The sequence below is a fragment of the Polypterus senegalus genome, chromosome 6, assembly GCF_016835505.1.
Source record: "Polypterus senegalus isolate Bchr_013 chromosome 6, ASM1683550v1, whole genome shotgun sequence".
NCBI lineage: Eukaryota > Metazoa > Chordata > Cladistia > Polypteriformes > Polypteridae > Polypterus > Polypterus senegalus.
This window is the reverse complement of record NC_053159.1, coordinates 157,351,267-157,364,495: the sequence shown is the minus strand read 5'-3', so window position 1 is coordinate 157,364,495 and position 13,229 is coordinate 157,351,267. Positions and strand designations below refer to the sequence as shown.

Below are 13,229 nucleotides of genomic sequence, written 5' to 3'. Positions count from 1 at the left end.
GTTAACTTAACAACATGTCTTTAAATTGTGGGCAGAAATGCACACAAACAGGTATACCCCATAAAGGTTGCCCCAAGCTGGAAATTTACCTGAGGTTCAAGTACTCCCAGCAAATACATTCTCAACTCTGCCCCCATGCCACCTTTATTTTAGTGTTGTATCTTTTTTCTTTTTCATATAGAATTCTCAGTAGGGTCATGTGTGCTTAATGGCCACCTTGTTCCTAACATAACAAATAACCTGCCATGACACCTCCACGACAAATGCTGAAGCTTAATTATAAGAAAAGACACTAAGTGCTGGGGATAAACACTGGGCTCCCGGTGCTGAGTGTGCAAAGAGTGCTAAGAGGCCATCTATCACTTCTGGCAGGAGCCAAGTATTTCCAGACACTCGTTGTTTGAGATGTTTAATGAATAAATAAATAAGCCCACTTTGTTCAGAGGGGTCATCAACAATAAAGCTAAAGTGATGACGTCTACATTTTTCCTGTGCTCGAGTGATCTTTCCATTTCTCTTCAGCTCTCCCTGTCCACCAGTCATTATTACCCCTGGTAAGCTGTCAACCGTCTCAGAAAAGCTTAGAAAGTGTGCAGCGTTGTAACAATACAGTAGAGCAAAGTGAACTCCACTGTTTTTGTTATGCTTATCAGCAACAGCAAATAAGTTGTTAGGTTGTCCTTTTGGTAAACACCATTACAATTAAAAATGCAGACAATGAGGTGAAACAAAAAATCCAAAGGTGTTTACCCATTGAAATAACACCTGTTAAAAGGCCAATTTGCAATTAATTTTTTTTTTTAAAAGTAAGACTCATGGGGTTCAGTTCTGCCTCTCAGCTCCGGAAAACAGAGTTTAGATCTTTGCTGAACCTTTGTCTGCACAGAATCGGCTTATTTGTAGGAGCTCCTCTGGCCATTCTAAATTTCTTCTGACTTCTTAAATACTTCCATATTACATTATTTGATGTCACGATTGAGTATGCCCGGCCCAGAGACAATTCCTGCTTGGAAAGAATCTGGCACGGTCATGAATTGGATTATGCATTGTGATAAAGGCACTATATAGCGCCCGACCCGACACAGACTGACGCAGAGGCACGTGTAAAATCACGCAGGCTTTTATTTACTCTTCAGCCATGGGGCACTTCTTCCCCATGTCCCACAGGCCCAACACAGTCCCAAAGCACTTTAAACAGAGCACAAAAAACCCTTCCTCTGGCACCACCACTCCTCCCAGGCAACCTTGTCCTCTTCCTCCCGATTCTGGCCCTTGAGTGGTGGAGGCTGGCCCATTTTATAGCCCACCTGGAAGTGTTCCAGGTGTTTGACCACCTGGTCCCAATTGCACCTCCGGATGGGGCTGATGACTCGTCCAGCTGGGTTCTTGAGACTCGGCAACACCCCCTAGCAGCCATCCCAGCTCCCAACCAGGCTGTGGAAGACTCCATCTCCCATGGAGCCAGGCGGGAGGCTGGGGAATCATCATCAGCCCGGGAGGCTGCCACCAAGCATCCCGGGGGAGGTATTGACCTGTCCAAAGTTGCTCCCCCGGAACATACATAGCAGGGGCTTCCCGGCCGGGCATGGAACCCAGCCGTCCATCACAGTATACTGTATATGAGAATGATGTGTTATGCTATGGTTAGAACATTAGAAAAAAAATGTGATGAAAACAGGCTGTTCAGCCCAACAAGCTTGTCCATCTCATTAACATAAATGATCTAAAATAACATCAAATCGAGATTTGAGGGGGTCCCTAAAGTCCACCTCTCCACCCTACTACTGTACTTGGTAATATATTCTATGCGTCTATGGTTCTTTGTGTGATGAAAAAAGTTTCAAAGATTTGTGCAAAATCTGAACTTAACAAATTTCCAACCATGTCACTGTGTTCTTAATGCACAATCTATTTTAAAGTTACAACTGAGATCCACTGTACTAATTCATTTCATAATTCTAAACACTTAGATCATGTCACCTCTTAATCTCATATTTGTTTAAAGTGAGAAGGTTCAGCACCTTCAGTCTGTCCTCATATCTCATACCTCTTAGTCCTGGAGTCTACCTAGTCACTCAACTCTGGATTTTCTCCAGCATTGCTATGTTTTTATTTTTTGTAATATGGAGATCAAAACTGAACACAGTTCTTGATGTGAGGTGTCACTAGTGCATCATATAACTTAAGCATAACCTTTCTTGACTTTTACTCCACACATAGCCAGCAGCCATACCACAAGCACTTCAGAAACGGTAATCTACCTGAAGCACTTACCCTGTAGTATGCGTGTGGGTCCCAATACCCTGGTGCAATGACGTGGGTACTGAGCAAAAAAAATTGGTGCCATCCTTCTAATGAGATTTAAAGTCGAGGTCCTGACTCTCTGTGGACTTAAAAGATCCCTGGGTATCTTACTTAAAGAGTGGGGCGTTTCTTGATGTTCTGACTAAACCGCTCATCACAGCCTCATCATTCTGGCCCTTTAATCATCCCCTGTCTAACTATCTATAACTAATAACTACTGTGTGGTGAATGTACTGGCACAAAATGACTGCCGTCGTCACATCACCAGGTGGATGCTGCACATAGGTGGTGGTGGAAGTGGCTGCCCCCTCTCTATGTAAAGCACGTTGAGTGTCTTTAAAAGTGCTACATAAACCCAATGCCTTCTTCTTATAACATATAATCGAATGTATTAATTACATCACAAAGATTTGTACACTTTGGAGTACAAAATATAGTAACATACCAGTAAGTCAGCAGTACAAGTTTATCAACACTTGATAAACATTTATACATTCATTTATTGTTATCTTGCTTAGTCCAATTCAGGGTCATGGGAGCACAGCCAGAGAAAATCATGACAACTCTGAGCACAAGACAGGAAACAACCCTGGAGAAGGCATCAGCTCATTAGAGGATACAAGTTAATACTATAATACAGTTTTACTCAGGAGGAGTTACTTGAATATCAGTAACGTGACAAATCTTTCCTAAAAATGAAGAGATATTTTGGAAAGTCTTACCATATTGGCTACGTACAGCAAACAAGCAGCTGGATTCAGTAATACAAGCCTTAAAAATGAGTGAATGCAGTTATCTTCAACATGGAGGAGGATTATATGGAAAACATACAGGCAACTAAATCTGAAAGTAGGTTATAGTATAACAGGAACCTTGAAGAATCAATTCAAAGCAATGAGTTTGTTGGTGAAGAAACTTTGAAAGGAGTAGTCCTTCAGAATATCATCAACAGTAGCTATTACAAGATGAAATGACAAGCATGCAAATACTGTATATCACAGTAAAAAATAAAAAAGAGCAGTCTGAAAATAAGAAAGACATCGCAGTAGTTGTAGGTAGCATGCATACTCAAGGGAGTAAGAGCACAGCACCTCCTTTGTACCGTCTGGCTGAGTAAAAGCCATCCCAGGCCAACCCCATGGGACCAATACAGTTAACATCTCATTTACGTAAAAAGGAACAGCAAACTCAAACCAGGGCAAACAAAAAGCTTAAAGTGAAATCGCCATCATTAGCGTAATGGCTTCCTAAAATATGCAGTTTCCAAGCTCTTTTCTCATTTTCCCAAGACACTGGAGATGCATGGCTAAATTGCACCTGCCCCTTGTGAACTTTTATGTTAATCAAATCAAGCATGTCGCCCTGCTGCCGAGTCACAGACTCTTTAAGCTCCTAAATGCCACAGTAGAGCTTAAGGCAGTACCTACACCCAAAGCTCAGGACTTCTATAAAAATATGCAAAATGTTATCACTGACACCAATGAAAAGCAGTTTTAGTGCAATACTATCAAGTACAGACACTGTACAATTTACACCAGATGTTTGTGAACCTACCCATAATGCACTTGAGATCCCCTCGGTCTGTGCACAAGGCTTTTTTTGAAGTACATAAAGCTCACACTCACACACAGAACTAAACTGCTACTGGAATGTTTTGAACTGCTTAGATGCGTGAAAAATTACATTAGTATTTTCATAAAATCTTACATATTGCACACATTGCTCAGTGTTTCATAATCTGCTTTTGTTGTATTTAAAAGTTTGTGTTAGATTTCAATCATCGTATATTTTCAATGTAGGTAGCACTGCTACAGAAGCCTGGGTATGAATCCTAACTCAGCCAGTCTCTATGTGGAGTTTGCATGTTCTCTTTACAGCTCAACAGTATTTTTTTCTAAGCATTTTGTTTTTCTATCCAATGCCTAGGACGTGCAGATTATGGTAACTGATAACTTTAAATTAGCCTGCTATGTGCAATTGGCATGGACTGGCACTGCTTCATCTGGAGTTCTTTCCTGCTTTGTGCCCGATGCTGCCAGAATTTGATTATGACTCGGAATTGGATAAAACAGGGGCATGAAATGGATAAATTCACTTGAAATAGTGTATAGAAAGCTCGGCTTATACATTAGAAGTTTACTTTGTAAGGAAAAGGCTGAATGGAATTAAAGCTGGTCAATAAAATGCTTGCCTTTTTAGATGCATTCACATAAAATATAAAGGGCATCAATGCCATCATGATATCTGTCTGTCTGCAGAAGACAACTAGGCTCACGGTGGACCGATTTTGTTACACTCAAGGACGTTTGTTGGAAAAGTTTTATCATTGTTGAAATATCTCAAACAAAGCACAAGATATTTTTTTAAATGTGAAAATCTCCAATTTAAACAAATAGCGAATTTCCAAAATCACCTACCATAAAACAGACACATTCTCTGCCACTTCCATTAGTAATTAACTTACTGGTTTGCGTTTACCTTGACTGCAGTTATTTCAGCTTGAATATCTTCAGCTTCACAAGTCCGAAAGCCACAATTGAGAGCGAACTAGATCCCAAGACAAGCTGAAATGCCAAAAGTGTTGTGCACATGGCCGGGGATTTGCCAATACATGGGCAGCTAGCTAGCTGGCATAAATCTCTACAACACCAACCTGCTTCTCCTGGGGCTTCAAGGTTGCACCAATTAAGCTAAATGATCTTAGTAATGGTAACATTTAAACAAATTAAACTAAGGAATGCAGGAAGTCCATTAAACTATGTTGAAATGAACAAAAAAAGGAGTGGAGTGCCATAAGTGTGCATGGTTCTGCAAACTGTTAGACACAAAGTGAATAAGCATGTACTTGGAATTTACTTTACACTAAAAACAACCTCACGTCTACATTATCTGAAGATTATAATGATTCAATTTTCCGCTGACCCTATAATTTATTTACTGGCAAAGCACCACAATGACCTGCTTTCCATCATGGTTTGTGGCAGCCAACAATTTTAGATAGAAATTTCCACATATATTTTAACTTAACTTTTTTTTTTTTGTTCAAAAATATTATATTTAAGAAATATGAACTACAATTAGCCATAGAATCCCCAGAACCAACAACTAACAAGAGTACATTAAATGTACAAATTTGAAATTACATTACTTGAGTTGGAATCTGGTGCTATTTCAGGCACAACAGACATATTTTTGCTCTGTTTCTAACTACATGATTGTGTAAAAAAACTATCACAAATAGGAGTTCTATGAGCTCTACTGATGCAGGTAATTATATTTTCTTATCGGTGTTACTTTTTGATTTATAACGTGTTAAGTAAGCAGAAAAGTGACATTAGCTTCTTTCATAAAGTAACTAGATGGAAACACAAAAACCTTACACCATGTATATATTTTCTATTCTGCTATTGTATGTCAGAGAAAGACACAACTTCTTTTTTCCCCCAATATCAAGAAACAATAAATGAATCTAACTTGGCTTCAGTGTTTCAGTGTGCCACTCTAAGGCTCAGCTCTAGGGATGAAAACTTGCCTGCCCAACACTCTAAAAGAAAGACAACATCTTGTGTGTTAGCAGATTTGTTGGCAGATTTTTGGTTCTGTCCAGATGGCGCCACAATCCGCACATGATGCAAAAAGAAAAGTAAAGATACTGCCACTCTCAAAAGATCCATTAAGCTGGAGGAAGGCATGTACAGAGCTCTCCTGGCAAGACCTATCAAATACCACCTTTGTATCCCTGGCACAGGATTCTCGGCAGAGAGAGAGAGAATACATTTTCTACAATAAGCAATATGGAGGCGGCAGAGAGGGGTGCAGTCAGAAATGAGCCGGTTAACCAGTTCTTATTTTGGAATAAAACCTTTGACATGAAAATGAAGTTTGACCATATTCAGTATTCTCCCCTTGGAATGATGTTATTGTTTTACATTTATAATTATTATGTTGTGTTTTTCTAGCTGACAATTGCCAATAAAGCCAAATTAAACCCTCTTTGATTCAATGTTGTATAACAATAAAATGTGAAAACTCCCTTAGTAGAGTGTAAATACTTTTTATAGTCACCGTACATGCATTATTATTTGTAGACTTGTATGTGTACTGAACTTTAATTCATTTAAAATCAGTACCAAAGTAAGGTGGTCATGCTTATCATTAAATATGGTATCTACTTCATTTCTGCTTTACTTATACTTAAAGCGTTCTATTTAACAATATATGTGTAAAACTGCCTGTTGTGAGCAAATTTAAATAGAAAGTTAATACATTAAATGTTTCAATATATGATAAACGCAGTGTCTATTGAATCATGAGGAGACCATTGATTTAGAGCCCAGGTAGCCAAAGCATTTCAAATGACCCGGATAGAGAGGCACCACTGACTTGGGGAGTGAAAGCACCCTTGTGCACTCATGGGTTTCACACAATTTAAGGGTTTACCTCTGATGCTTTCTCCTTTTTTTTCCCCTCTTCAGACCATCAGAAGAGTCTACCCCCTAAAGGCATCATTTCCACTTCCCAAGACATCACAGCCTGATGAAATCACTTCCGGTTCTGGTCCCAGAAGATCACTGCTCTTCCTGTTTTCTCGTCTATAAAACTACCACCATAGTTATCATATTCAGTTCTGTCTTGATTTCAAGTCTATCCATAGCAGTAGAGTGTTGTACCGTGTTAGCCATAGATTGCTACAAGAAAAAGTAGGGTGAAATGACACTTTTTATTGGCTAACTAAATAGATTACAAGAAGGGGCCTTAGCTGCCTTGAAAGCTTGCATTTGTAATCTATTTAGTTTGCCAATAAAAGGTGTCATTTCACCCTACTTTCTCCTTGATTTCAAGTCTGTAAAGACCTTTATTATTTTTTGCGACTTTCACATATACATGGTAAAAACGGATTGTTTTTGAGTCTTCTTACACCAACAAGTACATCAAAAGCTTCATCCGATGACTTAGCTCCACCTTGAGCAGTATGGTCCGGTATAAGATCCACGTAATTTCTTTCACTACACTAATTTGTTTGTCAAACGCATGGCTGCCTATATAACCTCCCTTGTGAAGAAAAACTCTGAGGTAATTGAATTCATTCACGTGAGGTAGGTGTTCACCCCTTATCTACAGGTAACAAGCTATGTTTTTCAAGGGGAGGAACTGTGACTGCATATTCGGAAGAACTGATTCTTATCTGCAGAACTGATTCTTATCATCACCACATCATGTTTTGAAGCAAATCGCTCAGTTGGTCATTAAAGAGGAGGCCAAGTGGACAACTCTTCAAATAGTAGTGATTCAAACCTCAGTTTCTAAAACTGGACTCTTTCCTGATCAATATGTAAATGATTATTGTGATAGTTCCAGTTAAATCTAAGTGAACATCACCCAGATACCCAGTGGGAGCCTGCCCCAGGAGTTCACTAGTGAGCATATGGTGGGCGACTGGCCTAAAAGCTATATGTAGTGCTATATGTAAGAAAAAGGGTGATGGTCAGCTGCAGTGATAGCCAGGAGAAAAACAAATACAGTGCTCTAATTGTCATTATATGACTGTGAGCAATAAAGAGGCCAGGAAAATCAAAACTTATCATCAAAAAATATTGAAGAATAATAAACAGAAGTCAAAATACAGTACAGCAGTCCCAACATAAAAACAGAAACAAGAAATCTCCATTATGATACATAAGCTACAGAATTCGTTGTCTTCTTTGGGCCGAGTTGAGCAGCACTGGTTTATGTACATTTAAAACCTTTCAGAGTAAGCACCACTGCAAGGCACTATACCCAAAAGCTAAATTCACTGAGTGCCCAGCAGTCTAAAGTATTAATGTAGCCTGAAATAACATGGAATAAGAAAATGAATGGAAGAATGGACATTTGCATGGAGTGAGAATGTTCCACCCTCTGAGTCATCATACTGTATAAATAACTTTTGTTGTTGGTTTAAATTTGTTAATCTACATGCATTTTTATGTTTACTCAATCATCCATTCATCTGCTCTCTCATTTATCGTTTACTTTGTTGATTTGCTGATGCATCCACAGTCACTAATTCATATGATCACTGATTCATCCTTCTATGTCTGTCCATTCATTCATAAATGCATTCATTCACTAATTCACTTGTTCTTTCATTCATCCATCCATTCATTTGTATTTCCAATCTATGCTTCATTTGACTATTATTTTATTTATTCACCCATTAATTCATGCCTTCATTACTCAATTGTCTAACAAGCTAATTTGAATTAAATGTCAATGTTATATAGTAATATGAAAAAGTTTGGGATCCCCACCCTGCCTGCATAATAATTTACACTACTTGCAACAAAAAAAGATAACAGTGGTATGTCTTTCATTTCCTAGGAACATCTGAGTACTGGGATGTTTTCCAAAAAAAGATTTTTAGTGAAGCAGTATTTAGTTGTATGAAATTAAATCAAATGTGAAAAACTGGCTGTGCAAAAATTTGGGCCCCCTTGTAATTTTGCGAATTTGAATGCATGCAACTGCTCAGTGCTGATTACTTGCAACACTAAATTGGTTGGATTAGCTTGTTAAGTCTTGAACTTCATAGACAGGTGTGTCCAATCATGAGAAAGGGCATTTAAGGTGGTCAATTGCAAGCTGTGCTTCCCTTTGACTCTCCTCTGAAGAGTGACAACATGGGATCTTCAAAGCAACTCTCAAAAGATCTGAAAACAAAGATTGTTCAGTATCATAGTTTAGGGGAAGGCTACAAAAGGCTATCTCAGAGGTTTAAACTGTCAGTTTCAACTGCTGTTAAACTTAGCAGGTCTGGCAGGCCAAGAAAAATACACGAGCGGCATATGCGCAGGATTGTGAGAATGGTTACAGACAACCCGCAGATCACCTCCAAAGACCTGCAAGAAAATCTTGCTGCAGATGGTGTATCTGTCCATCGTTCTACAATTCAGCGCAATTTGCACAAAGAACATCTGTATGGCAGGGTGATGAGAAAGAAGCCCTTTCTGCACTTGCGCCACAAACAGGGTTGCTTGTTGTATGCAAATGCTCATTTAGACAAGCCAGATTCATTTAGGAATAAAGTGCTTTGGACTGATGAGACAAAAATTGAGTTATTTGGTCATAACAAAAAGCACTTTGCATGGTGGAAGAAGGACACGCATTTCAAGAAAAACACCTGCTACCTACTGTCAAATTTGATGGAGGTTCCATCATACTGTGTGGCTAGTTCAGGGACTAGGGCCCTTGTTAAAGTCGAGGGTCGGATGAAATCAACCCAGTATCAACAAATTCTTCAGGATAATGTTCAAGTATCAGTCACAAAGTTGAAATTACTTAATGTCACTGCTGAAATACTACTGTTTCCATAAGTCATATCTTAAATTAAAAGGAAGTTGCTACTTTGAAAGCTCAGCCAATGATAAAGAAAAATCTGAAGAATTAAGAGGGGTTCACAAACTTTTTCATATGAACTGTATTCTAAGAAATAGCCATGGCCTAAAGCTCTGTTATTCTGTAAAACAAACACATTCAGGTAATCAGAAATTCAGACAAGCAAATGTAAAATTTCAGCGACCTGACCACTCCTCACCTGTCTCACCTGCACCAGTTAAACCCCTTAAAATTGCTTACAATCTAGTTAGCCCACCAACAATGAAGGTGGGCTTCAATGTTCATATTGATTTTTTGACTTGTTTTTCTTTTACTTTAGCCAACAAAGTTGCATTTTCTCCAAACCCCCATACTTATCCTGAAAGTGAAAGATGGCAATTGTTTCCCTAACGAAATCAGCTTTTTGATCATCTATCCCTCCTTCTGTCACACTGACATCTAAAATTAGCACAGTCATTTGCCAGATGCCCGGGTATCTATCTCTCTCTCTCTCTCTCTTCCTAAGGGCAATTGGGTTGTACAGTTGTGTTACTAAGTGATGTTTTTTTGTAGTAGAAATTAACAAACTGTTTATATGACTGGACATACTGTATTTCAAATTTTGTGCTCGAACCAAGAAGAACCTGGAAGGACAAGGCCCTATCAGTAAAATACAGAATCTGCCAAACTATTTATTAGTATTTACTGTAGTCAGGTAAGGGAATAAGAGAAATGAGCTATCCATAAAGTGAGACTACAGTTTTCAAAGAAAGCAAACACTAGCCAGGCTTTGTTACTTTACATAGTGCTTTTCATGGTCGACACTAGGAGGCAAGGAAAAAAGGCAAGGCAATGAAAAACTGACAAAAATAATGAAACAGATAGATAAATGTGATGTAATGAATCTAGAACCTTAAACTTTGTTTCATTATGTTTTAATTAAGCTAATCTGTGTTTGACGTCTGTGCATTGTGCAGTGTGTTACTGTATTTTACCCATAAAAATCTAACAGTGCTCTGAGCCTTCACTCAGTGAAGAACGCTATACAAACATGCATCGGGACAGAACTGAATTTCAAAATATGGGAGCTGTCTGACAACACAAAAGTATGACAGGAGATTTATGTTTCACTTAGAGTATATTTACTTTACACATCGCCTTTCACAGCAGACAATAGTTTGATTTCTTGATCTATTTCTTCGCTTTCTGAACTGTCGTTATTAAGCACAGGGTCACAGCATGGCAGAGCCTATCCTGGCAGCAAGAACCAGCCCAGGACGGGAGGTCGATGCTGAAAGAGGGATTTCTTCAGCGATTTAATTAAACAATGATACTGGGGAGCTTACAGTTTCTAAGAAGGATCAGTGATTCGTGTTAGTGAATCAAGCTTTTCTGACATTACGTCTTTTAAAGTAATTTGATAACAATTTACACCAAACCAGTAAGAAGGTGTGGACGTCACTGCAAATACAAAAAAGAGACAATAAAAGAATTAAAAGGCAGCGTCGATTGCGTCTTGAGTTGCCTCATAAAGCGCCTTCACCTCAGATACCTGGACGTAAAGCTTAAATACGAATTATACTTACAGAGACTTTGCACTGTCTCACTGAACAGAAACTCAATAATGTTTAAGTTACTTACTAGCCTGTGCCCTTTTTATTACTGCCGGGACAGTTTTCATAAGAATTGTGCGCTGACATGCAGAGGTTTTAGTATTATAGCGTAGAATTAAAAAAAAAGAGCACGGGTGCGTTACGCACGATATGCAGCAGAATTGATACAAAACAGATGTGAGTTGTAGGGCTTTCTGCAAGCATTAATATAAAAAGCTGTAGCAATCTACGCGCTGACACAATGAACGCACACGCGCAACAAGATCACTCTTCGTGGCGCTATAAGACGAGATAGTGGGGAAACAATAGCTCGGGGCTGTCTTTATTGTAAATGATCTCCGATGGGAGAGATGTTTACACTGACCGCCAGACTGGAAGCGTGGACACCACACCCTGGATGAGAAGATTTCTTATACTCTAGGCTGATTGTAAGTACCCTTCTGTTGCACGATTACTAGACTTAAAAAACACACCGCCATATGTTTCTTTAAAAACACCCCCTTCCCCCGATCTTCTTGCTTATCTACCGATAAAGTACTTATTGAACTGATCTGACCAAGTACCGCCACTGCGCGGTTTTACAGTCTCAAATCAGCTTAAGATCCATGTGGCCGTGTCCTTCTGCATTTTTCTTGTGGCTGACACGCGATTGATTTTACAAACGGTCGCCGTGGCGGCGAAGCAATAATCGTCAATTAGCAATAGTGCGCATACAGATTTTGCATCCTATAAAGTTTCCGCAGCGATCGGCCCTTCCACCCCACAGGGAAAGACAGCGTGCGTCCTGTGACTTGACAACGAGCCCCCAAAACAAAAACTACCCGCCCCCATCCTTTTTGTTTTTGAGCATTGACAGCCCCGACATTTCCATAGTACTACACACTGCAAGGATCGATACTTCTGCACAAAAAATGACATAAATGTGTTTAACCTACCAAAACGATGGCAAATCTTTCCTCCAGTTCACCTGGATCGGGCATTGGCAGCTTCAAAGGCATACTATGAGCCCTGAAATCGGTCTGTTGAGAATCCATACTCCCTGCGTTCCCCATGATGATAAAAACTGTTCCCCTTTTTTGTTTAAAAAATCTCTAATAGTAATTGTAATGATTCAACAAAAACAGGGTATTCCAGGCTCTCCAGAGTTTCAAACAAGCGAGAAAAATAAATCCGTGAAGAATGGGGTGCTGGGGGGAAGACCCCCCAGAAAAATAAAAAAACAATAGTAGATGGTGTATTTTAAAGCTACCCTTCTTGTCTTATTTTCAATTGGTATTATTCCAGTCTGGACAATATGCAGTCAAACAACTGATACGAAGCCAGCAGGACGAGGTATCCAGATCCAGATCTACCATTCTACGCTTGATCCGGGGTCAGTTTTCTCTCTTTCTTCATTCATCTTGAGCGTCTCAAATGCTTTCGATCTAAAAGAGCAAAAACACCAAAGTAGGAATGAAAAAAAAATATCCTATCCGTATCTCGCGCAGTTTCTGCCCCACTCCCAGCTTGCTGTAATGGTGAGGATGAGGATGTGCATGATTCAGGCTTAGCGGTCCTCTACTCCGGAGTAATCCAGACCGACACTGACATCCACTTACAACAAAACAGCACACTCCACCGCAGCCTCACTTGCATCCAACACAATGAGCCCTTTCTGTCGTCTCACCCCCTCCCCACCAATGGCACCGTGACGCCAGTAGCGTCATGTTTACGTCACTGAAAGGGGCGTGTCGATGTGTGTAAGCCTTGTCTCCTATTGCTTTCTGGGATTTGAAGTGTCGGAGCTCATAAACTTCAGCTTGGGGCAGAACGGTTCAAAAATAAATAATATGACTATTAGTTTAAAGCAGAGCTGTCAAGAAATGTATATATTTGAGTGGTTTTATGCGTATTGCATATATACACTTCTCAAAAATGTTTTAACGCTACCTTTGAATAGTGGCGCTCATTTAAATATTT

General features: G+C 39.5%; 1 protein-coding gene across 7 annotated transcripts in view; it reads right to left on the bottom strand.

Annotated features, from left to right (window-relative positions):
* The window catches only part of fmnl2a (formin-like 2a), a 356,613-nt gene extending 343,691 nt beyond the window's left edge, over positions 1 to 12,922 (bottom strand). For 6 of the 7 annotated variants that reach the window (XM_039757419.1, XM_039757422.1, XM_039757426.1 and 3 more), the window contains exon 1: positions 12,206 to 12,922. In XM_039757419.1, the coding sequence (XP_039613353.1) occupies positions 12,206 to 12,322 (117 nt within the window). In that variant the 5' untranslated portion in view covers positions 12,323 to 12,922. The remainder of the gene's footprint in view (positions 1 to 12,205) is intronic. The other variant, XM_039757424.1, reaches the window with a different exon arrangement.
* Positions 12,923 to 13,229: the final 307 nt, after the last annotated feature.